Source organism: Phaethon aethereus, assembly GCF_964289735.1.
Source record: "Phaethon aethereus genome assembly, chromosome: 7".
Lineage (NCBI taxonomy): Eukaryota > Metazoa > Chordata > Aves > Phaethontiformes > Phaethontidae > Phaethon > Phaethon aethereus.
This window is the reverse complement of record NC_138583.1, coordinates 1720863-1745468: the sequence shown is the minus strand read 5'-3', so window position 1 is coordinate 1745468 and position 24606 is coordinate 1720863. Positions and strand designations below refer to the sequence as shown.

Sequence of the window (24606 nt, the reverse complement as noted above, 5' to 3'; positions counted from 1 at the left end):
AGTTATGTGCACCAAGAGATCTGCTGTACAGGGGGATTGTTTAGGGGCCTCTCCCCAAAATTTTGCATTCCCTCAGGGCACAGCCACAACAATCCATCCTCCTTCCCCCGTCTGTCTCCCCTCCTTGGGTCCCACAGATTTCCCTTCTCCCCCACCCAGCATCCCCACCACCATCCTGTGCCCTTCCCCATCCTTGTGCCACAGCGGGTCCCAGGGTGCCCCATCCCAACCATCCCCAGTACACCCACCCTGGCCCCTTTTGGTCCTGTTTGCTCCCCAAGAAAGCCTGGGAGTTATCATCACCTTTCATTGCCTTCACCTTTGTACAAATGAAAGCAATTTAAGGCAATAACAATCATTTTGGATGACATGATTTATCAATTTCCTACTCTGAGTTCTTGGTCCTACCAGCCCACAGCACATGTCCTGGCTATGAGGGCAACAGGAGGCAACTGGTTTTGCTCTTGCTGGTGTTCAGCATTAGCCCATCACCATGAGTCTTCAAACTCAGCGTTTCATCTGCAGACCCTGTTTCTATGCCTGGCTCATACAAGTGGTTTTTGCACAAGCTCAAGGCTCAGCACGCAGGAAAAATGGGGCAGCCTGAAATTGTAGGCAGCAAGTCCATCTTATAAATCCCCTTTGCCAGTGTGTAACCCAATTCAGATTTGAAGTTCAGCTTTATGGTGGTCTCAACCCAAACCCAAAACTTGAAAAAAACCCCATCTTTAAGTAGACATGATCTAAAATTACAGCTCTGAATCAAAACATCTGAACCCAAGGTTGTCCCAGCCCTGAACCTAGATACAGATCTGAACTTCTCCCATGTTCTTGATTTTTAAAAATAGGCCAAATCTGGACCTAGGTGTTGTTTATAAAGCACTGGACATGGCTTGCATGGGGTTCCCTTTCCAGCATCAATGAGATGCAATGGCATGAAGGACTCATCACCGTGTAGTCAGCGCAGGATGAGGCATCTGACGTGTTTCTCTCCCAAGACACGTGCACCGATGTGCTACAATATCCCACTGCGTCTCACTGGAGTACTGTCCAAAAATCTGACTGTGGGTTTAAATGCTGTTTATTTTCATGCAACATGTCAGAGGGGGATGTTTTTGCTTTTTCCATGGTCTGTGGTGTTTTGTTTTTATCGCAGAATGAGTGATTTAGGAAGAATGATCCTGTTAACTTTCTCAGGAGGGTGGACTTTCTCCTCCTAGCCATATTAATTTATTTAATTTATCTTAAATTTGATTGCAGTGAGCACCCCTAATTAACCTGATTTTTTGCTGATAATCACTCACAATGGAATCAAATCACAAATCCGGGGATGGATTGACCGGCACACAGAAAGAAGCTGCCCTCCGTGCATTAATTCAGCGAACGGGATATAATTTGATCCAGGTAGGAACTCACGGTCACGTCCTTTTGTGCGCAGAGTCTGGCTTCATCCCGAAGTGATACCTTGCATCAGGGACTTGAGCAGCGAATCTTTACGCATGAAGTGCTCCTTGCTCATTTCTTCTCCTCTCTGTCTTTCTCTAACATATGTGCTGCACATACCTACGTGTGGTAGATGCTGTCTTTTTATGAAGCGGGATCTTGCTCCTCCAGGAATTCTTTGCACGATGCCAAATTATGATAAGGGTGGAAAAAAACCCTGAGCATTGCTAAATGTTGGGAAAGGTTATGATTGCTGTCTCAAAGCCATGGCTGCAGTGGTAGCATAGCAAAGAAAACCCACTAGGCAAAGTTTCAGAAGAGCGTAGGTCCAGACTTGGCTGCAGGATGTCCAACACGTCACCTCCAGATCCGCCTTTTGTACAGATCCCTGCACACATACAAGTGCCTGTGAGGCAGGTGCTTTACCTGCCCCAACACCAAAGGTTTGCTCCCAGTTTAGTCTTCAAGATCTCCAAGTGCAAAGCCTCCTCTGGTTAGGCCAGGTGGAGACTGGGCATGTCCTTCAGAAGTCATCTGCAGAAGTCTTTCTCTGTTAGCATGACCAAAACAAGCTAATTTTTCAAAAGCGCTGGGTACTAATATGACCAACCTTGCATCTTGGAAGAAGTGACTGAAAATAGGGAATTTTAGGCAGGTGGCTGCCTTGAACTTTGCCTTGCTTCATGTAGCACTAGAGGGCACAACAGCCCAAAGCAAAAACTGAGACTCCTGGGAAAAAGCTTTTTCCTATGGCCCTTAATCCTGTGTGCGCCCCAGAACCAGGCCAGCAGTTGGGTTTGTTGCCCTTGAGGAGGCTTTCTGCTGTACCTGACCCAGAAGATAAATAACTTCCTTATGTCTTATATTTACTGTGGCTTTCTTTATCCTGGTCTTCAGTTTTTCATACTGTCACATCTGGCTATATCTCATTGCTCGACCACAGAGTTCAACCGCCAGCCCCAACACCCCCCCAATATCTTCTTTCTACCTTTTCCATTCCAAGCTTGCCATTTTATTCCCCGCCCCCCCCAATTCCTCCTTTTCCGTGTCTCTCTGAGCTTTTCTTCCAACCTATCTATCGGTGCAGCCAAACACCACTTCTCCAACGCACACGAGGCTCACTCATCTTTGTGAAGGGGACAATGAAGTCCTTCTTCCCGCCAGACACTTTGCCAAGGCGAGATTGTTGCAATGCTGCCTTCAAGCCACAAGCGAAGCTACTGCGCATTGAGAGAAGGCTTTATGTCTTGCAGTGCCTCCTCACACGCCAGCTTCCACATACATTGACAAAATGAAAAAAAAACCCCGAACTGTTTGATTGATTGTCTCTCACTTGGTGTAAAGTGGGACAGTAAGACTCCTCTGGCCATTTCAGACCATTATTGATGAGCTCAGCATTCCTCCAGGTGATCAGCTTCTTCCTCCAGCTGGCACACCAGTGAAAATCGCGGATGACCACAACACAAACCACAACCATCACTTTTTGTCTTCACCTAACAAATAGCTCGAGAGACAGAAAAATCCCATGCCAGCAACGTGCTCAGTTCAGCAAAACTGGGGGCAGAAAAACAGCCTGAAGCATCACGGTCTTCCTGTTAGATTTGCTGTAAGAATTCACTCATGAATTCCAATGTCCCCATGACTCCATCTCTATGCTGAAAACATTTGCAAAACAGGAATGAGCGTGGGTAGTTCTGGGCCTGTTAGAGGCTCAGGAAAACTGAAAGAGCTTGTGATATATATTCTTATTTTCCTGTAAGGATCCCTGTTTGCTTACGCACTTTAGGCCTTCCTCTCAAGCCAGCTGTACAAGCATTTACTTGCCTGGAATAATCCCAGAGTGAGAAATGACTACAGAAATTATCAGGGAGCCAAAAATAGAAAAATGACCGGAGTCCCAGATCCTCAGGAAGGAAGGAAGGAAGGAAAGAAGGCAGGAAGGAAGGAAGGAAGGAAGGAAGATGAGAAATACAGGAAAGATGATTAAAAATAGGAGAGGAGAACAGAAACACACTCACCTAGCAAAAACATAGCAAAAAGAGGAAATATTGGCTGGTCTTGCCATCTTTGTATATTATTTTGGGCCAAGATTTGTTCCCTGCCTAAAGAAACTCCTGGGTAGGCAGGCATCATCTTTTGCCCGTTGCATGGTCTCCCCACATCGACGGCCCTCCTCTGTCCCCTCTGTGGGGTTGCTTCTGTCATCCCCTGCCCAGACCTCCTCCCCTGCTGAGCTCCCTCTGAAATCCTCGGCACAGTTAGAGAAAGCGCTTCACCGCCTCTGGGTGCAGGAAGGGGTGGGCGTTGGGGTGCACCATCCTTCCATGCCCATCTCCAGGCCCAGGTCCTCACCACACCTTGTGCCAGGTGTTGCTACCTCTTTGCCAAGCCCAACTGCTGGCACAAACATCTTTTTTCAAGTGCATTGAGCAGCTTCAGTATCACCTACTGGCAACGATGCCTTGGGCTCCCTGGCTGGCCCCTTTCTCTCTGTCCACCTCTCTCCAAATTTCTACCTTAATCCCCGGTTTTCCTCCTGTGTTAGCATTTTCTGAGGTCCAGATGCCTTCTGCTTTTGGAAAGTCCTTCTGCTTTCAAACATGATCCAGTATTTTTCCTTTGGTCTGTATTGGAAGCTCTCCATCAATTACTAAAATAAGAGGTAACATCATTGCTAATAAATGTTTATGATTGGGTGAAGAATCATGACAAGTTATAAATTTTGCAAGTGTTATATTACACAGCCCAGAACTAACACACAGTCCACGGAGACTCACCTCCCATAGCCAAGAAGACCTCCATTTTTCAAGGAGGTATTTGACTGTGTCCATCTTGGACATCTAAAGCAATTGAGTTGCAGATCATGCACTGCTGCATGTTCCTTAGCAAAACTCAGCTAGGTACAGACCAGAACCTTTCCCAGTACATCACCAGCACACTAAGGGGGATATCAAAGCCTTTCAATAGATATGGCAGTGTGGGAAGCCAACGCACACTGTGCTATCTCTGATGAGCCTGCAAAGAGTTGCTCCTTGCAGGGAAGGAGGGCGTCTGCTTCCAGCCCACTGGTAACAGAGCATGTTTAAAGTGTCATTACCTGAGAAGGGGTTGGTTACATCCACATTTTAAATCTACATTTAAACCATCGTTTTATTTTTCTCTGTGGCAGGAAAATGGGCAGAGGAAATACGGAGGCCCACCACCTGGCTGGGACGGTCCTCCGCCAGAGAGGGGGTGTGAGATCTTTATTGGGAAACTGCCCCGAGACCTCTTTGAAGATGAACTTATACCACTGTGTGAAAAAGTAAGACTTTATGGTGGGTAGTTGTACTGCAGGTTACCGATGATCAAAGCTGCGTTTCAAGGCTGAACTGAAGATGATTTGGCCCAGACTATGCTTGACTTGGTGGAGTTCTGATGTGATATAGTCAAGGAAGCACCCGCTCTTGTTTAAACCCCTCCCACCCTGCTGACAAACCTCTCTTTCAGAATTACTTTGCTTTCTATTTGCAGATTGGCAAAATCTATGAAATGAGAATGATGATGGATTTTAACGGCAACAACAGGGGCTACGCCTTTGTGACCTTCTCAAATAAACAGGAGGCGAAGAATGCAATAAAGCAACTCAATAATTATGAAATTAGGTAAGCATGGCAAACACCTTCACATCAACTTTAAATCATATATATTAATCTATTTTGTTATGTACAGTGTATTTTCCCTTGCAGCCGAGAGGAAGGGTATTTAAATAGCTAAGCTTTAAGAAGAAGTCACTTCTTGTCTCCCTGTGCAGTCATTGCTTTATGCCGTAGTACAAAGAATACGTAGGATTCATTAGAGCCAAAAATCTTTTGCAGGAAATTTCTTTCTTACCAAAAAAAAAATCTACCAGAACATTGAAAAAAATATTTTGCTTTGGATCAAATTACCTTTTGCCTAACCATTGCTATCTATTTCAAGTTCCCCTCTGGGCTGTTTTTTGTTGATTTGTTCCTATCCGCAGTCTCTCTCATGAGCTATACTGCAGATATGTTCTGGGAGACAGAGCGATTGCAAAAAATGGTGAAATAAATGTGATGGAAACCAATGGGCAAAACAGTGACATTTCCTGATAGATAGGAACAGAAAAGGACCTCATGTTTGTGACTAAAAATTGGGAACAAAACACCCAGAAATCAACAACATATGGTCCCACCAAGACGTTATGTTTTGATTTCAACCGCATTTAATGTTTTTTTCCAGTTCAAAATGGGATGAGTAGATGCCTTTGCTTAGAAGCACTGAGAGATAAACCATTCTGGTGATTTTATGGCTTTCATTTAAAAAAAAAGAAGAAAAAAGATGAGTTGTGAATTGCTTTTTTAGCAACCTTAAGGATGAGCAGGTCACAGGGCACATGGGAAGAGCTTGGAAACATAATTTGTATCAGAGGCTGGAGGGTCTTAAAGATCAGACTTCATTCACCTCCACCTCCTCTGCTTACTTCCCTTGTTCCAAAGACTCCTCTAAAGACATTTTTAATTCCCAAGACCTGCAAGAGGTGCTTGGATCATGAAGAGGTGAGCAAAGTGCATGTAAGGAAATTTTTACTTTGGGGTCTGCACAACAGTTGGCATCAGTAAGTCCCCAAATGGTGTCTCCCCATGACAAGGGGTTTTCTTTCCCCTAAAGCTCAGTCATGAGGCCCAATGGTGACTGGGAAGCTACTGGGGAACACAATGAATCCCGGCTTATACTGGTGGCAACACAAGAATCACTACTGTGACCATGGGTGGTAGGTACAGTTGCCTGGTAGCAGCTGTTTTTGCAAATAGAAAAAGGGAAAATCGCGGGAGGCAAAAGCAAAATTCAGCTTTGGTTTCTCTGTGATCTCAAATCTCTCATTTCAACTGTGCTGCCTTACTTTGATGTCAAATTTAGCAGTGGCAGCCTTCACATTAGATCTTGCATTGAGCAAGACCACCTGAATGTCTCAAGCAACACATGCCACAGGAGCAGGAGGCCTTGTGTTTGACCTTGCGTTTTGGGACAAGAGGGGGGCTTTATTTTAATTTTTTTCTCTCTTTGGGAGCTGATCCTGATTCCTGACAAAGCAGCAATGTTGTTTACATGCAGGAATGGGCGTCTCCTCGGAGTCTGTGCCAGCGTGGACAACTGCCGCCTCTTTGTGGGAGGGATCCCCAAAACAAAGAAGAGGGAGGAAATTTTAGCAGAGATGAAGAAAGTCACGGACGGAGTCGTGGACGTCATTGTCTACCCTAGTGCAGCCGATAAAACCAAAAACCGGGGTTTTGCTTTTGTGGAATATGAAAGCCATCGGGCAGCAGCAATGGCCAGGAGGAAATTGCTCCCAGGTTAGTACAGATGGTGATGGTGGTAGGGACAGCTCCATCTCAGTAGTCATCTATGTATGTCTTGCTCTGCAGTCAGACTGAAGTCTCCAGAGGACCCACGTACCCAAGGAAGCGAAGGCTGCTTGGTTTTGGCCTCCTGGCTGCTAGAGACACTCAGCGCCAGGAGGGACCCTAATACACCATGGCTGGCTGATGGAGTCACCCTGGCTCTGAGGTGCAGGGTGGGCAATTCACTACAGATCCTGATGTAGCACCATGCTCATTATCCATGCTCTTCGTTTAGGAGCTTGATAAATATTAAAAATCCAGCTAGATGGACTTAGATGTATCCATACAGCTCTGTTGTAGGGTATGTATTGTCCTGTGGTTACCCTGGGTTATATATAAAATATAGCCTCATTTATGGCCTCTTGGAGAGAATCGCCTAGGAAAGCATCCAAGAATATATTCAGCCTTGAGAATGTACTAAGGATGTTCCTGAAAATTCATATTTTCCATGTGGGAAGAAAACTTCAAATGAGGAATTGCTTTAGGATTTCAAAAATATAAAGGATAAGTCTATGTAATTCAGTGTTGAGGACATTCAAAGACCATTGTGAAGTAGAGAGAGGTTTGGTGGGCGTTAGATGAAGGAGTCACTTAAACGTTAAGGGCATTTGCAGTGATTTCACCAATTTTCTCATGCTTTCTTATGCTCGGCATCTCCTGCACTGCTTTGTCGAACTCAGATCATTTGCTGGGGAAAGAATGCAACAAACCTTCTGCTCACAACCCACCAGCCTTCTTTCACCCTTTCTACGTGACAGCCTGTGAAACACCACAAGTCATTCAAATCCTTTTTTTCAATTGTAAAAAAATGAGCCTGATTTCGAGCGCCGAGTACACTTAGCTATTGTGGGATATCTCACACTGACTATTTTTCCTTTTATTCTGCATTTTCTGCATCAGTTTTGCATCTCCCTGATTGTGGGAGCACATTCAGTTGCTCTGTGCTTCAGCACAACTTTTTCATGGTTTCTATATCGAGACCGAAGGAAGGAGCAGGCGCAGCTACAGCGGCTGACAGCAGCCTTGAGGGAGCAGAGCACTTGAAATCCTGAGCAAAGGCAGACACAGATGGGAACAAGCACATAGCCCTGAACAGACGTGTGCAATGCGCTAGTGATTTCCAATTTAGGGACATCTCGGTAAACAGTTTGGGGAATTTCAAAGGCCTGAGCCAGAGCCAGAGTCTTCTGATGTTGCAAGCATACGGGAGGAACTTGGAAAAAGTTTCAAGCCAGAACTGAATGTGTCTCTGGCTAATGCATTGGATGAAGGTGAGATTGAATATCATTATCAAGACACTTCCTTTACTCTGAACCTTGCTGGTCTTTCAGGGAGCTCTGTAGAAGAGACAGAAATGGTCAAAAAGGAAGATGCTTTTTATGAAAACTTTGTCCTATCTCCTGGTTAAACAAGAGGGTGGAGGAAGACTGGGTTTTAGCAAGAAGCTAATGCAGGCACAAAGCTTAGCTTCTTGCTGCAAGTCAACAAGGTCCTTATTTCCACTGTTGAACAGAAAATGGCAATTCGGAAAGGGGAACATGGCCTTTCATTTCAGCTGGCTGCCATCAGCAGCCATCTCTCTATTTCTGGTCACTAAGCCTGGGTCAGACGGGGCAGTGCTGAAAGCTGAACATCAGCCCAACCTCACTCAACAAACCCCAGCTCATTCATGAGCCTTCCTAGCAGGGAGCAGCCCCGTTCTGTTTTGTTTCTTAATTGTCACTTCTGTTATAGAAAAACCGGTGTCCAAATTCTACCCTCACCCTCTAATTTTCCTCTATTTTGGAGGTTCCACCCTATCTTACATGGCGTATCCAAGCAGAGATGCAAGATAGGATGGCTTTTTTTAGATCTCTCAAAAAATGTTTTGCAGGATTCTCATTTTCCCTCTACCTGCATAGGCATCCCTGGGTTTCTTCCAGGTTTTAGCATGGCTAAGGCCTCGGAGGACCCAATCTTCATGTCCTAAAGATCAGAGAGAGAGAAAGAAAGAAAGAACACAGACTCACTTACTCTTACACATTTGCAGAAGAGGCAGACATTTTATTTCATTATTTGGAGGGAATATCTAGCGCTTACCATGCCACTAAGATGGAAAATGGTCCCTTACTGTACACATAAAGAACTAGCTGTTGGGCTGATTAAAATTGCCAGATAAAAAGTTGGTCACAGAATTCAGGGCACTGGATCTTAGTGAGTGGCCAGATTTCAATGACTTTTGAGGAGAAAGGGAAGAAGATCTCCCTGCAAGATGTGCAGAAGGGACAGGGAACAAAAGAGGAGGAAAGAGGTATCATTGCTGTCTAGAGAAGACATTTTATATCTTCATTTAATATGTCTATCACTGATCTGGACAAGGGTATCAAGTGTTCCCTCAGTAAGTTCACAGACAACACCAAGGTGGGTGGGAGTGTTCATGTGCTGGAGGGTAGGAGGGCTCTGCAGAGGGATCTGGACAGGTTGGATCGATGGGCAGAGGTCAACTGTATGAGGTTTAACAAGGCCAAGTGCAGGGTCCTGCACTTCAGCCACAACAACCCCATGGAACGTTACAGGCTTGGGGAGGGGTGGCTGGAGAGCTGCCTGGCAGAAAGGGACCTGGGGATGCTGGTTGAACATGAGCCAGCAGCGTGCCCAGGTGGCCAAGAAGGCCAACAGCGTCCTGGCCTGTATCAGAAATCATTAAGGTTGGAAAAGACCTTTAAGACCATCAAGTAATAGTGTGGCCAGCAGGAGCCAGGCAGGGATCGTGCCCCTGTACTGGGCACTGGTGAGGCCGCACCTCGAATCCTGTGTTCAGTTTTGAGCCCCTCACTACAAGAAGGACATTGAGGTGCTGGAGCGTGTCCAGAGAAGGGCAACGGAGCTGGTGAAGGGTCTGGAGCACAAGTCTGATGAGGAGTGTCTGAGGGAACTGGGGGTGTTCAGTCTGGAGAAGAGGAGGCTGAGGGGAGCCCTCATCGCTCTCTACAGCTACCTGAAAGGGGGTTGTGGTGAGGTGGGTGTTGTTACTTCTCCCAAGTAACCAGCGATAGGACGAGAGGAAATGGCCTCAAGTTGTGCCAGGGGGAGGTTAGGCTAGATATTAGGAGAAATTTCTTCACCGAAAGGGTTGTCAAACACTGGAACAGGCTGCCCAGGGAAGTGGTGGAGTCACCATCCCTGGAGGGATTTAAAAGCCATGTAGATGTGGTGTTCAGCAACATGGTTTAACGGTGGACTTGGCAGTGTTAGGTTTACAGTTGGACTTGATGATCTTAAAGGTCTTTTCCAACCTAAATGATTTTGTGATTCTATGAAACCATCACTATGTAGAGGTAACTCTGCCTCACCCGCTCTCCTGCTGCTCATCACTGCGATTCATACATCTTCGAGACAAGGCCATGGCAGTCAGCTTTCATGGCATACTAAACATCACTAATTGACTAATCAATTACTTAACAGATTAGGTGACTCAACGCAAATGGTTATGGACCTCAGCATGATAACACAGTGACAACATCACTTTTAACTGCCTCTTTATTTGCTCTTTTAATTCCCTGGCCCTCAGCAGCTCGATCCAGCGTTAACAGAGCCCATGTGCTTCTCCTCCACACCCACGCTCGGTTTTATGCCTTGTTACTTTCTGCGTCCTTCCTTTCTACTACTGCTGCAGCTTCACCCAACAGGGACCGTACAACTTCAAATACTTGCACACAGAGACATCCTTGCTCTTACTGTTTCATTTCATCTGGTTGGGACTTCTGGATCCCTTTCCAATTATCTAAGGAATGAAACATTTGCAGCCAAAGGGGGATTTTTATAAGTTCATTAAAACATTTCCCTTTAGAGAACACTCCAGGGAACGAGGACATTCATGAATCATGCCGTATTTTCACTTCTTTAATTCTGGACACTGCATTTCTGCAGGAATCTAAGGTATTAGTGGGAGCACACTGAAAAGTGTGGCCATCTGCTTTTGGAAATGAGTTAACGAAGCAGCTGTGCTTTGAGCTAGAAAGGCTTATTTCAGCCCCGTTTGTAGAAATGGCCTATTCTGCTGTTCATACTGCATGTGAAACAGTCTCTGAGCGGAAGCAAGAGGAACCAAATCCTGTCTGACACTGACCATGCCAATCCCTCTAAAGGAAGGATCCAGCTGTGGGGACACCCTATCGCCGTTGACTGGGCAGAACCAGAAGTGGAGGTGGATGAAGACACCATGTCATCAGTAAAAATCCTCTACGTGAGGAACCTCATGCTCTCAACCACTGAAGAGACCATAGAAAAGGAATTCAACAACATCAGACCAGGTGGGAACACATTGACACACTAGCTCCTAAATAAGTACTGCTACTGCAAATGGAAACCTTTCTCCATTCATAAAATGCCAAAGGAAGAGATAAAAATAACTGTTTTTCCACTGTAAAATGTTCATGTGTAATGCCACAAAAATCATCATTAAGCTGAAGGCTCCCACCCAACATGCACATCATGTCATTCCATTAAGGGCTGCTTGATTTCCAGCTAACAACACTACTAACCTTTTTAGGATGATTGTCAACTGGAAGAGATCCAAAATGCTGCATGGGGATGCCTGTGTCATAAAAATTATTTTCAATCATTTCAGTCTTCCTTAAAAAGAGAGAGTGAAACAGCTGGGTGATTTCAGCATTCTTTTTCTATGGCAAGGGACGATGGTAAAAGGACGATTTAATACAAATGCTTTTTATCTAATCTATCTAAATTCTGAGTTCTATCATTTTTATAAAAAAACCCCCACATTCTTCTGTAAATTTGTGAATAATCAGTGCTTATAATTTAACACAGAATATGACAGTATTCCTTCATGGCACTTAGGGTAAGATTTTTCAAAAAGCAAGTAGGTTTGTTGGGAATAAAAATCCTGCTGGCTTTCAAAGGAGATTTTACTTCTCCAGCTTTAGGAAATTCCACCCAAAAACAACAAAGTAAAAATAACCCATTTCTGCAGCTCTCCAAGCCACACAGTCCGTTAGGCAGTAGTAACTTACGCTTGGCAACAAGAAATCGCCTTTCATCTCATTCCTGTTAACTTCCTCCTATTCATTTTTTAAAATACACTACAGAGCTTCATTTTTCCTTCACTAACTTTTCATTTCTGCTCTATACATTTCTTTTTTTGTACTAGGCTGCAGTGCAAAAGTCTTTATGGGGTTTCTTTATGAGTCTTTTATGTCCTTCTAATGTTCCTGTCTAATACTTTTAGCCACCATCAAGCTGTTAGAGATCCCATTTTACCCCTGAGTTAAATATATATCATCCCAGCCTCTTAACTGTCTCTTCCTTTTGTTTACCCAGTTTTACTTCTGAACATTAAATTGTTCACACTCCCCAGGAAGAGGTTTTTGCCCCTTTTGACAGTTTAGTAACAGTCATCTGCTTTGCTCCCAAGGCGAGTTCTCTAGTACAACAAAAGACGATCTTTATAATCTGTAGTTTTCCCTTCATCATTTTATCATTTTACTTCTCATGCTGGAAATTACCTTTTTTTTGAATGGATAGCTTGTGGGTAACATCAGGGATGCCTTTTTAAAACACGTGTATCAGAGCAGTAAAACCTGAGCTTCGGGGAGAGCAAATGCAGTTTAAGTAATAGTGAGATTACAATCAAAAGGTCAGCAAGGATCTGAAATGATCCACTTCCCCCCCTTGGTTATCTGCCTGGCTCACTGCGCCGCATTTCAACATCGCTTGTCTCAAGTGCACGTTTGATCCAGGGCATTAAGAAGCTGTTTTGACAATAACAAGTCATCCAATAAAAAATGGCCCTAACCGGAGGAGTTACAATCCAGAGGTCCCCATGAAAGAGCGATTTACCACACCGCTACGGGCTCCATAGATGCTACCAGGAACGCTGCTTATGCATCTCAAGTTGTAAAATGGTACAAGTATCACCCCTTAAACCTGTGCCAAATTCGGTGCCTGGTGGCTTCCGTAGAGATATGCATCACTTCTCAGAAAAGCCCTGTCCTCCCTCCCTAGGGATTTTGGCAAAACCCTCATCCCTGGCAGAGTTTCCAGCAGGAAGGGTGTGCTCTCCAACTGTTCCAAAGGGGACAATATTGCCCCCGTAAGGTCACAGGGACGGTCTCTCCATGGAGATGACCGGAGGGTGGGTAGCACATTGCTCTGCCCCAGCAGAGGCCGAAGCAGGGAAGAGCAAGGTTTTTGGCTCAGGCGAGGATCAGTAACGCAGAGGGCTCTGAAGGAGGCAAAGGGGGAGTTTCAAAGCACAGAGAGTTCATTAAAGCCTTGACTTGTAAACAAGGCATTGGCATATAGCTCCTATAACTTCGGGCTTAGAAAATCACCCTCTGGCCCCATAGGACACAGAGTGCTACTTACCGTTCTGGAGCCATTTTGACGACGTGCAGGCTGCTCAGGTTATAGGCTGGGACAGGCTTCATTTAGCCCGCTGCAGCTCCTAATGACTCCCCCTGAACTCCAGAGAAACGTATTTTCTCCTGCAGTTACTTAAGCAAGTGCTTTTTGCAGCAGCAGGACACTTCCCTGCACACCTGTTCAGCTTTGCAGGGTAAGAAGCCATCGGAAGAGCCGCTCAGCATCCCTTAGCTGTACTTCTGAAGGATGTGTTTGAGGGTGTGACGGCCTTGGTGGCTGGGCTGGTTGACGATGTGCTTCCCAGCCCACAGGAGTGGGGAAGATGAACAGTTAGAGAAGAAAAGGCAGATATCTGAGGTTTGTGACCGCGGGGAATAGGACCGGTGTGGTTATTTCGGAGACTAACTTCTTAGTGCTGAGTATCTCATTGCCAAGAAGTTCCCGGCAGCAGAGCAGCTGGCAAGGGAAAGTGGTAGAGGATGGACATAGAAGAGAAGAACAAGAAGCCATTTACATTTGAATTTTTGTGGGTAATCACAGAAGTGTAGAAAGATTCAGGCTGGAGGCACCAGGGTGGGCGTCTCCAGCCCAACCCCGCTCCCAACTGGGCCAATGCCGCAGCTGCAGCAGGCCGATCGGGGCCGTGCCCAGGCGAATTGGGGCATCCCTGGGGGGAACCACATGGGAGAAGGCTGTTTCCTAGGGCCAGACCTTGTCCGCAGACCTGCTGCCCCATCAGCCTGTCCCCATGCTTGAGAAGAGAGAGCCTCCTTGTTCTATGTCAGAAGTGTCAGCTCTCTGGACGCTGCCTCCAAGTAGCGCGTACGACGCTCATACGAAACCATTAAAGGTCCCAACCCAAACTATTCTACGATGCTATGGTGATCACGTGGTGATGTTACCTGTAGCTCACCAAATCCTGGTCTGTTCCATGTCCTGCTCAGCCATCTGGGTCTTGGTGGTCTGTCACAGAAGGGAGACACAAGACCAAAGGCAGCGTCCAACGGAGCATTTTGGATGGGAGAAAACCACGCCAGTGTAACGGGAAACTTACTGGTGTCTGACCGCAAGTATTTCTAGTTTTCTTTGAAATACTACAGCCTTTATATTTATTTTCCCACAGTATATACATCCTAAAAGGTAAGAAGACACTGTCCTCTTGCTCTTTTACCCTTGGTCAGCCTTTGCTCTCCAAGGGCTCATAACCCAACACAGTCACTCTTTCAGATCTGTATTTTCCAACTAATACCCATTTCCAACTAATATTCCAATGTTTTCCGTAGGTGCAGTAGAGAGAGTAAAGAAAATTAGAGACTATGCCTTTGTGCACTTCAATAAAAGAGAAGATGCAGTTGAAGCCATGAAAGCCTTGAACGGGAAGGTAAAGCTGCTGTAATGCTAACTCGTGGGGCTTGTGTGCAGTACATTACACGCAGCTGAAACAAAGCTGCCTGGTTTATTATCTACAAAAACGTCTTGAAGGTGTTAGTCCTATTTTCTCTTCGCAGGCTGCTTTTATACTCCTGAATCAGTTTTGCAGCCACCGTGATGTTACACATCCTGGCTTTTTGCTCCTTGGGTTCATGCTAAATGTTTGCCCAGCTCAGTCTGCAGTTCACCCCCCAGGAAAGAAAAAAAAAAGGCAAGCAGAGCAAAGCCAAGACGAGGACAAGCAAACGAGGGGTTATGGTTCCCTTGGCTCACACTCACATCCTTGTTCCACATCTGCCAACAAAAACACTCTCAGAGCAGCGTGTGAATGGCAAACCGGGACAAACAAGGTCAACCCAAAACATCTGCTCCAAATTCAGATGCGGATTTGCAAGGAGGTTGCTGTATTTAGTACTCCTCACGCTGCATGTAATTCACAGCGCTGTAATGCAAGAGCTGTTCCCAAAGAGGTGTTAACCCCGCTCCTATTTTTAGTGCTACTGTGATTCTCCCTGGGAGCACGTACAATTTCACTGACTTACATGCTACTTTGCAGAGAAGAGAAGCCTTTTGAAGGCTTCACAGCTGTGCTAATTTGGTTAAGGAGCCTCTCCTGGCAGGGGTCAGGGGTGGGTGCTCTCAACGCGTTAAAGCCTTCAGCCAGCCAGTGCCTTTTTCCACCTGTGGGAGGGAGATTTTGGGTTTTTTTTGGGTGGTTTTCTCCATCTTCCCATCCCATTAGCAAACCATGTGGGGAAACTGCCTCCCTAGACAGGATAAACCCTGTGCACTTTGGAGACTAACGTTTGTGCTTCTCCCATGCTCTCTCCCCACCACCCTGCTGTGAAGGTGCTGGATGGGTCCCCGATCGAGGTGACGTTAGCCAAACCTGTCGACAAAGACAGCTACGTCAGATACACTCGTGGCACAGGCGGCAGAGGCACCATGCTGCAAGGAGAATACACCTACACCTTCGGGCACGTGTACGACCCTGCTACCGCCTACCTGGGTGCCCCAGTTTTCTATGCACCCCAAGCCTACGCGGCTATCCCCAACCTCCACTTCCCTGCCACCAAGGGGCTCAGCAGCAGGACCATCATCCGGCCCCCGTCCATCCGAGGTAACTCCCGTCATGCCAATGCTCGCCTCTAGCAACACAACTCCTCCAGGGCTGGGGTGGCCGCTCCCTAGGCTCATGTTGAGGGCGTTTGCTTTGCGCTGGGTGCTGGACCCCTGTTAGAGAGGGATGGAAAACACAGTTTTTGGGCTCTGTCCTTCCCAAAGGCACGGCGATCTTCCGGCAGAATAAGCAGGGCATGAAAAAAAAAAAAAAATTTCCCAGAGCAAGCTTGAAACAGCTTCCAGATTGCCCTATGTCCAGCATAAATAAACCACGAATCCTCCTGGTTTTGCCCCAGCAGGGAAGACCAAATAAAACAATTTTCCTTTCCCCCCTTCAGAGCCAGCTCAGCTCTCTGCTGTGTTTCCTCTTTGCTTTGAAGGTCGCAGGGAAAGTTTTACCAGGCCTGGTGTTTTCTGACCCAAAGCCACAGCATTTCCCAGGGACGTCACATCACCCTGATGCAGAGCAGGGAATCAGCGCTGAAATCGAGAAAGCCATTAATTGTGTGTTCTGGGAGATGGACTCCTTTTTTTGGGGCATCATTAACCTAATAATAAGCAGTCTATGAAAAGAGAGTATTTCTGAAAGCTTTGATCCTGGGTGACGGCACCTGGGACCAAATCAAATCCCCACACTCAGGTACCCCCCTATTAAATACCATTGCAGGCATCGTTTGGTAAGTGCAGAAGTAAGCTTAGGGGCTAGCAAAAAAATAAGTGAATCTGCCCACTCAATCTTCCTTCCAAAGATGATGCCTGTGGCAGTCAGCTTGTGTCCCCAAGCCATGGCCAGGTCCCACAGAAGCGTGGGACCCTGCATGGCATCCCATTAGGCCTGGTAAGAACCAGGCTGGCCAATTTTTCCCCCTTCCCTAGGGAGGGTACAGGAATTTCCCGTGTTGCCCCCCATGTTTTTGCCCACACAGGTGATACTAGTTCCCATGAAGGTTGCATTAAGAAAGGTGCAGATGTGATAACCCCGTAGCCCTCTCTTGCCTTGCAGTCTCCCCAGGCTCCCAAGTAGGACTCCTTGAACAAACATGGGAGAGTAACGGAGGGGAAAAGAAAGGATTTTTGTTCACATAAGCAAGGGATCGTACAAACTCTGAATTCTTCAAAAAGACGAAATTACACTGGTTGGCAGCAAGTCATACCAGCTGTCCCCTCTCTGCCTTTCAACCACAAATCCAGTTAGAAAGGTGTCACGAAATCAAAATTCACCAGAGAAGATGGAAACTGGGTCAGAAAGAAGCCGGGCCTCCCCCCAAAAATCTCACCCATCCAAGCATCCAAGCACAAAAAGAAAAGGCGCCAGTGCTGAGCCTGGGTTATCCCAGCAACGGGCTATGGGGGGGCTCCTGCCCATCTTCTTCCCAAACCCGGCAAGTGGGGCTAACTTTTCCATTTCAGCGAGAATCAGGGTAATTTTTCCGGTGATTTGATTCAGTTTAATGCCTTCTTACATTCCTAGAAATTTACATGAATGTACCTGTAGGGGCTGCGGGAGTTAGAGGACTGGGAGGTCGTGGCTACCTGGCGTACACGGGCCTGGGGCGCGGATACCAGCTCAAAGGAGAAAAGAGGGGAGAGGATAAACTCTACGACCTCTTGCCAGGAATGGAGCTCACGCCGATGAACCACGTCACGCTAAAGCCCCAAGGGATCAAACTTGCTCCTCAGGTGCGTGCGTGAAAAAGAGCGTCAGTATCCTGGCCAGAGTCTAACTTCACCCAAAACGCTTTCGGGAAAAGGGCCTCCTGCTTGAATTTGCACTGGGGACAGACAACTAAATCTGTTCTTGTGTCTCAAAAGACATTCAGAAAATAAAATACTACTAGTTGCATCTTGCAATACCCACTCGCCTCACTGGAGAACGACATCTTCTCTCTCTCAGAGGAGAGTTTTCGTAAACACCCATGGGTGTAAGATGAAATCCAGCTATGGTTGTTGCTCCATAAAAACACCGAGGGTAGACAAATTCTCACCCAAAATGGGTTTGAGCTTGGGGCTGCACCAAAGAACCAATGCACATATCTAGAGAAGTAATGTATGTCTTGAAATCTTTTATGGGGAAAGAGGTGTTGCCGGCCTGCACTGCCAAGGCCAGCGCAGAAGCTCTGGTTGTCCAAGGAGCTTTTGATGTGGTTGTGCATGTGGGACTTGGATCCAGGTGGATGAATGAGGGCTGAGGAGAACAAACCCTGAACAAATCCCCTGAACAAATCCCCCGAGTTTCCGAGGTTCCCGCTCTTACATCAACTCCTTTCCCCTTACATCACCCAACGCAACATGGGAAACTAACTTCACCCTCAATTTTGAAGCACATCTTTGTCTCTTAACTTTTCAATTGCCACAGCACCTGATTTGCCCAAGTCTGTGAAAACATCCTTTTCTCTCCCAGAAAACTGGAAAGTGGAGTTTCCCCCCCCTGCAAATTTTCACAGTCCTTTCACTCTATTTTATCAGCACGTAAGAGGGGTGAAATGGGTCTGAGTGGTGCTGCACTGCCTTAGGGCAGATGAAATTAATTTTTTCCTCTTCCCATCCGTGCCAACCCCCTACTGCATGTATTTCAAATAGCGCAGTAACAGGGCCGGGCACCTGCAACACTAGTTTTTTGGGGCACATTTTCCCAGCAGCTGAGCTCCCTAATCCCCCCATTGCTACTATTTCACAACAGCAGGTCTTAAACAGCTACAGCTTGCTTCACAACAGCCTCACTAACAGGACAGCCTCATTAATACCTGTCAACTTACCCAGCCTCTCCTATCTGCTGCCCTGAGACTGTTTCAACAGCATCTTTGAATGATGGATGTTGTTCCCGCTGCCTAGCCGGGATGCTCGGTGTTAGTAAGTAGATCTGCCTCACTGAGGATTTAAATGTTGATGTTATAAAACCGACATCCTTATAAAGATGTTGGGACAGCGGGGAGCAAGTATTGCCATAGTCAAGAAATGTAATGAACTAGTTTACAAAGTGCTAAACTTCAGTTGGAGCTATGATTACAAAATTAAAAGCAGCACTGACATTTAAATTTTGCATTTTGATTAAAAAAAAATTAAGTATAAATTTTAAATAAGGTAGAGCACAGAAAAACATAGTTTGGAAGCACCTGGGGGTCTCCGGTCCAACCCAGCTGGCAGCACGGCCAATGTTGCAAAGCCCCAAGACCCATCATCTTCTCAGCTGAGTGTCAGGTCTGGTGGAGCTACTTGAAAAAAAACCAACAAACTGGTTTAAGCATCGCTCACAGGGAGGCATGGGAACACCACGCTGTGTTCAACCCCATTTGGGACAGCACATACATACCCAGTGGGTTAAAAAAAAAAAGCCACCAAAGCCAAAGCAAGAGCGTTTCCAGACAGAGATTCCCAATTACGATGGAATAAGCTGTGCTAAGGCCGGGGGCAACGTGGTTCAGCATTTCTCTTTCAAACTAGAAGCAGAAGTGGCCTGTTGAAGCCCGTATAATTAATTGGATGGAAACACAGCCTTTTTTCTCACAGCCCAGTCTGTCTGGACTTTTCATGCACTGTAACCCCCTAAGCTCGGGAGGCACCAGAGCAGCGAGGATGAATGCAACCCCAGTGCTTTCGCACTGTTAAAAAGAAGTGCACAGATAGAGTTTCTGGGGAGAATTCAAAGAAAACCACACCGACAACAGAATAAGACAGTTAATCAGCAAAAGGGCAAAGACGTCCGATTTAATGGGGTAATAATGAACTTCAGGCACTGAACGAATTTTTAAAGTATAAAGCATTTAGAGGAATCTTATACTTCAAGGTGAATGTAGTATCCTGTCTGCCATTTATTTTATATTTTTTTGGCTAAGCCCGGAGGAAGCTGCCACGACAGCCCTGAAAACCCTTTGGAGGGAAGGAAGCTCACCAGGGCAGGGGCTGGAGCTGGGCGAGAAGGCTACTGCGCAGCGATTAACCTGAGCAAAATCCCTTTTCTCCCTTCTAGATCTTAGAAGAGATCTGCCAGAAAAACAACTGGGGACAGCCTGTTTACCAGCTCCACTCTGCAATCGGCCAAGACCAAAGACAGCTCTTCCTATACAAAATCACAATCCCTGCCCTTGCCAGCCAGAACCCCGCCATGTACGTAACTGTTCAAGGTTTTCTGGGATTTAGGATTTTTTTTTTTTTTTAATGCCATTTTGTCTAGCATCTCTCCTCAAAATACAGTCGCACAGGACTCTACTTTATATATATATATATATATATATATACACACACACACACGGGAGAAAAACATCCACAAACTAAAATAGACTGATGGTGATGTCTGCCATGCTTGGTGCTCTCTCTCTGGTGGTGCAAAGATTACAGAAAGCCAGAAATAATCAGGCAAAAGGCTGCTTTTTAGTACAAAAACAAAGCATACGATAACTCTTGTGGGAAAAATAAAGCAGCTTGAAGGAACATGCTGATCATTCATCTCCAAGTATGATTCTAAATATTTCTGACCTAAAACATTGTTTGCTGTGTATTTTAAAGAAAAACCCAGACTGCAGCAGGCTTTCTTTTGGACTGAAAATGTACAACATGCTCTGAAAGGATGTTGTGTCCAAAATGAGACCCAGGGCTGATTAAGCTCAGCAAAGAAACCGGGCTCCTACGAGGAAAGTACTTTTGTTAATGCGTTGGCACAGTAAAATAATGTTTCCATTTGATATGTGGGATGATGCCATCTATGATTGGATCAAAACCTCTTGCAGGAAAGTCCTAGAGAAAAATGAAAACGCTAACATCTTGCTGTACTCGCAGACATCCCTTCACACCACCCAAGCTCAGTGCCTACATCGATGAAGCCAAAACCTATGCAGCAGAATACACCCTTCAGACGCTGGGGATTCCCACGGAGGGAGCAGAGGTACCTCCTGCAGCACCAGCTTTTCCAGGTATGGGAAGGTCTGTACAGCAAAGGTCTCCTGGTGTATTATTTTTCCTGCACGCTTCTCTGTGGATGCCAAGAATGAGCCCGTTTTTGTCCATCAAGGACAGACCTGGCTGTATTCCCCCACATCCCTCTACTTTGGCTCATCTTACTTCTGTGTGTGACACCTTTACTGCCTGTAGAGTAATTTATCTGTACACCAGGATTACCCAAATTACGGTGTAGATACCACAGAGCAACTCAGGCTGGAGGCACTGTCTTGGGGGCCTCTGGTCTGACCCTGCTCTCAGCAGGGGCAATGATGCAGTTACATCAGGTTGCTTGGGGCTGTGTCCCGGGAAGCTGGGACAAGGGCTCCCTCCCAGGGACACACCTCCCCACCACTCCTTCCAGTTTGTGGATGCCTCCCTTCAACTGGGAGCCCCAGAGGGGATGGAGAGCCCAGATGTGGCGTTCCCAGTGCCACATCTGGGATGAATCTCCTCCCTGGACCTGCTGGCTGCAGTCTGGCCAATGCCACCCAGGATGGGGTAGACCTTCCTCACTGTAAAGGAGCACAGTTGATTGATTCACAGTCCATCCATCCTCCCCCAGCATCCCCTTGGACCAACACTTTTGATTTCACCCACTGAAGACATGATGCAACCGTGAAAGTCAAGATCTGATCCCAGCTCTCACACCCCCACTGGAAGGTTGTTTTTTTCCCAGTTTGGGAATTCATACTCAATAGCTCTTGCAGCTGCCCAAAACAACTTGGGTCGTCATGGAAAACACAGGCTGGGAGCAGGAACCCAGCTCGCAGGCATTGCACTTACTGCGCTTTCTAGCACGATGGTTATTCTGCTGTAGTCGGAGCGACTCATGCCAAACTGCACACCAGGAACGCATTAGTCAGTACGACTGAGTTGTTTGGAGTGTCTCAAGGATGGATTTAAAAAAAAAGAAATAAAAATCTATCTTCCTGCCACAGGAGTCCGCAAAAGCCACAGAAAAATCAATTTGTCTGGGTCTGTGCAGGCTTCCGCAGCGTGGAAACCAAATGGACCCTTTATTGAATCCAGTCTCCACTTACTGCTTAATTATGATCTCTCCTTTTTCTTTCATCCACCCTTATTTATTTGTCTTGGAAACTCAACAAATTGACATATGTTAAAATTTCTGCTTGCAACACACCCTGGTCCTTGATCAGGGCTTGCTGAAGCCCAGCTCGGGTTATGCCCAGGTAGCTCATTTCTCTTATGATGGTGGCAGATACGCTTTAAATGACAGATTTCTCAATTCCTAGTTGAAACGTTGCACCTCACTTTGCTGATGCAAAGAAGATACTTTGAGTGGCCACAATACTCAACTTACAGCGAATGTCTCATGTTTTCCCCTAAGGTAACACCTTCAACGAGGCAACGTGCTCTCAGTGTTGCCCAACATCTCCATTCCTCCCACCAGGAGGACCTTGGCTCTGACTGACCTTGAGTGGATCCCATTGCCCAGCTGGCCCGTCAGAGATTTTGGCCTGTGGGAAGTGTAGTTTGGCAGCAGAGCCTGGTCCAGCAGAGCCAATGGGTACCCCAGCTCTTCCCAAATTTGGGCTTTGTCTTAATTCTCGATTCTTTCACAACAAAATATTGTGGTCTGGTCGACAAGCTGCTCTACCCTGCTTTCAGACAAACCAGCCCCAAACAATGTTTGTTTTCCCAGTGATTCATTTTAAATCAGCAAAGCTAACATTTTCCCATGGAAAATTTTGAAGTGTTGAAACCACATTTTCCATTAAAAACTGATGGGAAAAAACATCCAGTTTACTAAATATTTTCTCCCTAATATTGCATAGAGGGAGTTTCCCTCCTCTCTGTCAGGGCTGCCCTGAATTGCATGTATTTTGAATGTGAAGTGTATCAGAGCCATATTTTCTCTCTGAAACCTGCCCAGATTTCCCTTATATTACTTAATTTTCTCGCCCTCCTCATGCCATGTGTGGGAGGCTGTGTACATAGCACCATTAACACCCTCTTAGCTCAGAGATAATCGAAGCCTAAGAAAAAAAAAAATTCAACAGAGAGGGGCATTTTTCAAGCAAAGTGTTTAACAAATAATAGGTGAGAAAATGCATTAGCTTTCCAGCTTTTTTTTTTATTATTACCTTTAACGTGGAGAAAAAAACATGCCAGAAATGACCTATTTAATTAAATTAGATTATTCCCATTAGCAAGCTCATTGCTCCCTACATCATTCCCATCGACAGCAAAGTCTTCCCATCAAAAACTATCAGGTGATGGTGGGTCTTTTCATTATTCTGCATTTTTTCTCCCCTTTCCCCTGCAGGATACACCATTGCTAACGCAGCCGCGACTGTCACAGCCACTCAGCTCAAACAAGCAGTGACAATGGGACAAGATTTAGCGACGTATGCAGCGTACGAAGCGTACCCGGCCTTTGCAGTCGCTGCACGCAGCGATGGCTACGGAGCATTTTAATCCTGTCTTTAGCCGAGTTCCCTTAAATCGAGCACAGGGCAGAAAAAAATCTTGGTCTGGTAATTCTTACACCCTCATGATTTTAAACTAATCTGTCACCCGAAGTTAGATTTTAGCTGGAGTTTCATTCTTGTAGTCCTTTAGTTTCATAACAGGATGTTAGGGGGGAAAGGAGAAAAAAAAAAAAAAAATCACTCAAAATCAGATTTTCACACTAGAAAACAGAATCTCAGCCCAGAAAACGAGTGGTTCTCGGGTGTGTGTATATACATAGGTATATATATAAATGTATATATACATACACACCATTGTGTGTGTGTTTACATGCAATGACCTGTGCTGAAAACAGTTGGTCCCGTGGATGTTGTGACGTGGGACTGGGGAAGGATGGGGTGTCTCCAGCAAGCCCCTCCATGCAGCAGGAGTTCTCCTCTGTTCACCCCAAAATTTCAGCCAGACAGACCCCAAAATTTCTCGAGCCAGGAGAGCAGGGGGTAAAATGAAAGGCTGCCCTTTGGCTGCGCGGAGGTCTCTGGTTTGCCTCTTACTGCCTCTGAGCATCCCGTGCCACCAGCTCTCCGGGGATGTGTTCAAGCATCTCAAGCGTCTTTTAAATTCATTCTGGCACAGCCAAGGAAAAAAGACATTTATCATAAATGTGTCTGCCCAGCCTAACAGCCTAGTCTGCACACTCTTGAATGCTAATTTAATTTTTAATGCATTCATCAGAGTTTTCCCTCTCACTTTGCTGCTTCCCAGCCATACCTAGAAGTCACAAAACAACAAATAACAGAATTTTTTTCCACCTCCCATCCAATGGCACATTCAGTGAAAAATAGGAGAACCTTTAGAACTACTAAGGTTGAAGACCAAAAAAGCACTATTTATTACGATCAATTCTCTGTTTAGTTAGAGCACAAGAGCTCACAGTCTTGGCCTGATAATAATGGGTATCTCTACGGGAATGAAATCACATACCAGGATCCTTTTTGACAGGATGGAGAGAGCCCTGCCTGGCTGTTAACACTGCTTTACACATTAAAACAGGCTGTCGGCTGCTGCGATTCTTGCAAAAATGAATTTAGTGGAAGATGCTTCACGTCAAAAGTAAAGGCGCCTTGTTTTGGAGAGCACCAGCCTCCAAACCGGTGCTGCGTTTGAACGCTTTGGGGATGCTGGGAGCACCCTTTGCTTTACAGCAGGAGGGTGATATCCATTTTTTTTTGCCGTTGGATTGAGGCAGGAGTAACGATGCTTTAGAGATACAGGAGAAGCCCAGTGCTAGGTAACTACAGCAGACACGTTAATCCTATATAATATATCCTATACAGTAACGCACACTAAGAAAACTTGAATCTGCTCAGTTTAGGACCAAGAAAACCACCCTTTTGGGGGGAGAACTTACAGCCGGGTTGGCGATGCCCATCCGTTCCAACAGATCTGGCCCCCGATTTTTCATCCAGTCTGGATG

General features: G+C 46.0%; 1 protein-coding gene across 1 annotated transcript; it reads left to right on the top strand.

Moving 5' to 3' along the window:
- Positions 1-1305: 1305 nt before the first annotated feature.
- On the top strand, positions 1306-23560 carry A1CF (APOBEC1 complementation factor; the record flags this gene model as incomplete). Its single annotated transcript, XM_082002172.1, is given in 11 exon segments — positions 1306-1404; positions 4613-4747; positions 4957-5087; positions 6559-6799; positions 10978-11137; positions 14492-14589; positions 15489-15759; positions 17233-17441; positions 19729-19865; positions 20535-20668; positions 22984-23560. Coding segments are annotated over 11 exon segments (1767 nt in total). The 3' UTR covers positions 23136-23560.
- Between the last annotated feature and the right edge of the window lie 1046 nt (positions 23561-24606).